This window comes from Chiloscyllium plagiosum, chromosome 20 (assembly GCF_004010195.1).
Source record: "Chiloscyllium plagiosum isolate BGI_BamShark_2017 chromosome 20, ASM401019v2, whole genome shotgun sequence".
Lineage (NCBI taxonomy): Eukaryota > Metazoa > Chordata > Chondrichthyes > Orectolobiformes > Hemiscylliidae > Chiloscyllium > Chiloscyllium plagiosum.
In genome coordinates this window covers 21,835,118-21,840,152 of record NC_057729.1, presented here as the reverse complement: position 1 = coordinate 21,840,152, position 5,035 = coordinate 21,835,118, and the positions used below count along the sequence as shown (strand labels likewise).

Sequence of the window (5,035 nt, the reverse complement as noted above, 5' to 3'; positions counted from 1 at the left end):
GGCCTGTACTGCGCTGTATTCTTCTATGTTCTATGTCCTATATGCAAGGCTGCGTTTCAAAGCTAGACTTAAATCCATAGCAATTTCCGATGAATATAGTGCTACTTTTCAAAAAAACCAACTTCAGCTATGTAATCCTTTTTTTTTATTATTGAATTTTAGGCTGCAAAAATGTAACTGTATTCTTCTATGTTCTATGTCCTATATGCAAGGCTGCGTTTCAAAGCTAGACTTAAATCCATAGCAATTTCCGATGAATATAGTGCTACTTTTCAAAAAAACCAACTTCAGCTATGTAATCCTTTTTTTTTATTATTGAATTTTAGGCTGCAAAAATGTAAAACCATTTAAGTTTCCTGCACTCCTGTATCTTATGGCCATACATTCATGCAATTCTTTTCATGTTCTTTAGACTTTAGTGTGTGGCTTGCAAAGAATATCAATCCTTGTGTGGGCGCATATTTGGACATTGGGCAGCCAACTGGAGAAAAAGATGGCATCAGCTTGCTTAGATAGATGTAAACGACCATATAGCATGACTTGAAAGAGTAGCCTTAATGTCCATACCAATTTTTATCCCTCAATGTCACAACAGGAACAGATTATCTGGTCATCAGCACATTGCTTCTTGTGGAGTTTACTGCTGAAAATTGCTTGTTGAGTTCCCTGAAGTACAGCAATGACTGGACTTGACCTGCACTTTATTGGCTATAAAGCATTCAGTCCATAGGTGATGAAAAATGTGATATAAACACAAATATTTTTTTCCCCCCCTACCAAAGTGCATTGACCTCCTGAGCTTGAAGGCACTTGCTGCCTGCTCTAACCAGGTGCCTATTCTGGTGGTTGATCACCAACAATGTGTTAACTTTCAGAGTACAGGAAATACTCCTTTCAATAAAAGGTCTTCTACCAAAAAGGGCTCAACTCAATTCTGCCTTTTAGACAAGTAGAAAGTGTTTTTTCACCACCCTCATCCCACACACTGGATGTCCTGTGGTCAGTCAGGCAGATGAAGCAAGGCCTTGCAGCACATGCTCAAGCCAAAGGACTACTCACCACAACGGATGCAACCATACTGCCCCAGTTTCCTTCATATTAAGAACAACATGTATTGGTCCCTTCATTTGGGCTTTTAAAAATATATATTTACAGAGAAGGAAGAAACAAGACAAAAATAGCTAACCAACTAATACAAAGTTTTTTCTGCCAAAAGCTCACTGTGGATTTACCTTGAGTTTACTCTAACACTATTTTCACAAGTCGCATGTTCCTCAGACATGTTACAATCATAGCAAGACTAACTGGCAATCAGATCAAACTCTCCCATTATAGAATGACACTGCAGCAGGCAAGATCAAATGCTACATTCCAGACAAACTACAGGGTGTGCTTTCTCCTTCAAAATGGATCAGAAATCTGACTCAACCCACTAGTGTTGGAAGTTGGCACACTCTTAAAATTAGAGATCCAGTCCATCAGGCTGTGCATCACACCCACTTTGTTATGTATCGCTCTTCTTTAGTTTTCACAGGAAGTCAAGTATTTACTACTTCAATTTTTAATTACTCTAAGCTCCTCCGATTTATAATTTTTTTTTATAAACCCTATACATTAAGGCAGGGCCTTTATCCTAACCAGTGAAGTACCTGATGACGATATGCATTTGGTCCCATTCCAATACACTTCTGCAGTGTTCCTATCCTTAGGAAAAGTTAATATACTTCACTACTCTCCCTCATACTTTTGGTAATACTCTCAAAATTTTTGCTCTTGAATTGCTAATTCACCAGTTGGTGGAAATTGTATACCCAATAAAAAGGAAGTAATTATCATATTGTCTTGTTTCTGATAAATATACATCTTGCTTATATTGTATATAATTAAGGACTCTTTATTGCTAATACAATTATTGCGAATCTCTTACATGTCCTCTTGAGGTATTAACATTTTCAAAAGTAATGCCAGCAGAATTGATAATGGTACTCCAAGTGCATCCAAATCTATTATTTATCTTGCTTTAATACATCTTGGATTTTGTACTTTCTGCAATATTTTGTAAAGTTTTGCAACCCAAATATTGTCCATTTAAAGCTTTGTCTGTACCCTTTTATACCTGCTCCGTGAAATATATAACTAGGTCTATCATCCATTGGAAATAGATAATCTCTTACTTCTTTGCATTGCATTTTAGCTGCACAATTTATTACTCGGTTCACTTCCTCCTAGTCATTTTAAATTTAGTCTGACCAACTACGTTGTTGATTTTTCTATCATCGTAACCCAGTTCAAACCATTTACACACATATGACAACATGACTATTAGTTACATCCACAAGATTTTGACAATTCAAAATGCTAGGAAATGCATAACACAATAAGTCAAAAATAGCATCTATATGCAAAGTGCTTTAAGTTAGTAAATTGTTTTAGTGCAGGTTATGAAAGGTATTCATAAATAAGTGATGGATAAATATACTTTCTAATTCCATTCTTTATGTGCTTACTTTAGAGTTTGTGTTCATAGAGTGCAAAGTTTAGGCTGGCATAGAATGTTACCAACCTGAAAACAAATCTAACTTTTCTGACAAGAATACTGAAAAGCATTTGGAAAATATGACATTTGTACAGCAGCGCCATTAGAAAAAGGCAGCATGCATCTGTTCGGCAGACTCAACTTTGTTTTAAAATAGGCTAAGCATTTGCAGAAGCTATAACCAAAGAAAGTTTCTGAATAGCATGATGGTACCTTGCTGCCTAATCAATACCGTTCAGTTTTTAATTAAGCAATCTTAATTATTTACAATTATTGTCTTTACTTTTACAAATACCTCTTTAATCATTAATGAGCCTAAACACTGAGTTAGTGAATTTTTTAATAATAATGCTACCACAGCAATGATTTTCACTTGCCACTCACATTAAATAGTGCTGTTGGCTGTAAAAAGTGCCTTTAACTTACAGTAGTCATTTTAATAGCAGCAATGGAATTAGTTATAACATGTCATATCCATATTGCTAAGTAGTGGAAAGTTAAATTTACGTTACATGGAGGGCATGAACCTGAAAACGAAGTTTTGGCCTATTTGCATCACTCACCTGTTCAATAACATAAAACGCAAACTCCAAACGTTGGCGTTGTAGCATTGGAATGAGGTGTTTCAACAGGATTGGGAGATGCTCGTGACGATTGCGGAATGGGATCAAAATTGCCACCTGAAATCACAACACTCAGATCAGGTCATCTGCCATATCAGATTTGAGGGGCAAAACTCTGGAGACATGTTCAAAATGTTCAAGCATTCCAAAAATTAGCTACTATCAATGCTGCATAGCATCAGAGAGAGAGTCAGTGTTTCCTACATTACATATTCCATGACGTGACCACACCACAGAGTTCTGAACAGTTGATTGGTGACAAAGAGAAACTTTATTGCTGGAACAGCACAGCAGGTCAGGCAGCATCCAGGGAACAGGAGATTCGACGTTTGAAGGGCCTGTGCCCGAAACGTCGAATCTCCTGTTCCCTGGATGCTGCCTGACCTGCTGTGCTGTTCCAGCAATAAAGTTTCAACTTTGATCTCCAGCATCTGCAGACCTCACTTTCTTCTCGACAAAGAGACGCAATTAAAAAGCAGAAAGTGCAGGAGTATTCGGGGTGTGTGCCACTCTCAACACAGTAATCGACATTGGATACTACTAGCAGTGACAACCAGGGATTGAACACAGGAGGAAAACAGCAAAGTGTAGAAATTCCACAGTTAGTAGAAGAAACAGAATTTTTGTAACTGTCATGGTATGACCCACATTGTATATTGCCTCTCTTGAATCAGGGTAAGGAACATCATGGAGAAGAGTGCTGATTATACTATTAGGGAAAGGGAGGATTGAGTCAAATTAAGTCATACATTAATACAGTTTTTATTTTTTGAGGGGTGTGAAGGGCACTAACATCCATTGCTCAAACTTTAAAGAAGTTACTGAGCAAGTTAAAAGTAGGACCTCAAAAAAGGTAGAGATCTCTGGTTGAATTGCAATTTCAATTCATGAACGAAAGGCAGAAATAGAAAGATACGGGAAGATCGGAAGATCGTAGTACAACTCGAGACATGGTATGGGGAAATGGGTGAGAGAGATGGGGGAGACGAGCTTCAAATTCTTGGAACATTAAGATGAGATCTGCGGCAAGGGACACCTGCTCAAAAAGGCCAGATCCTTTGAGGTTCAACAGTCGCGGTCCTGTTGAGGTTCAATGTCCGTGGAAAGGTTCACTACTGAAATAACTGGCAAGAGGAGGTGGGTTCCAGAATACAGAAGTAAAAGTGGATTAAAAGATGCCCATGAGTGAGATAGTTGGTTTGTACTAGAAAAGAACCTTGTACCTCACTGAGGAGCCTAGGAAGGGCTCGAAGCAATATGCAGATAGGTTCACAGAGTACACAAAAAGCAAAAATAAGTGGTGAATAAAGTGATACAAACAGGGAATGCAATAAAATTGCAATACTTCTGATTGGTACAGTACCATGACATCCCCAAAGAACAGAATGCCCTGAGGAAGTCGAGAAATTGAAGAGCAAATCTTCAGAGAAATCAGTGATGCATAACAACTATAAAATATTGATATTGGGAAGCATTCATTACCTAAATATCAATTTGGATAATGTTGACATGAAGGAAAATGAAGGGGAAGAATTTGTGACAAGTCATAGAGTCATAGAGATGTACATCATGGAAACAGACCCTTCAGTCCAACCTGTCCACACCGACCAAATATCCCAAACCAATCTAGTCCCACCTGCCAGCACCCGGCCCATATCCCTCCAAACCCTTCCTATTCATATACCCATCCAAATGCCTCTTAAATGCTGCAATTGTACCAGCTTCCACCACTTCCTCTGGCAGCTCATTCCATACACGTACCACCCTCTGCGTGAACACGTTGCCCCGTAGGTCTCTTTTATAGCTTTCTCTTCTCACCCTAAACCTATGCCCTCTTGTTCTGGATTCCCCGATCCCAGGGAAAAGACTTTGTCTA

The 5,035-nt window shown here is 38.4% G+C and overlaps 1 protein-coding gene across 4 annotated transcripts in view; it reads right to left on the bottom strand.

Moving 5' to 3' along the window:
- Positions 1–5,035, bottom strand: part of LOC122560075 (beta-1,4-galactosyltransferase 5-like) — a 98,739-nt gene that overhangs the window by 20,837 nt on the left and 72,867 nt on the right. For all 4 annotated transcript variants that reach the window (XM_043710289.1, XM_043710287.1, XM_043710288.1 and 1 more), the window contains exon 5: positions 3,100–3,216. In XM_043710289.1, the coding sequence (XP_043566224.1) occupies positions 3,100–3,216 (117 nt within the window). The remainder of the gene's footprint in view (positions 1–3,099; positions 3,217–5,035) is intronic.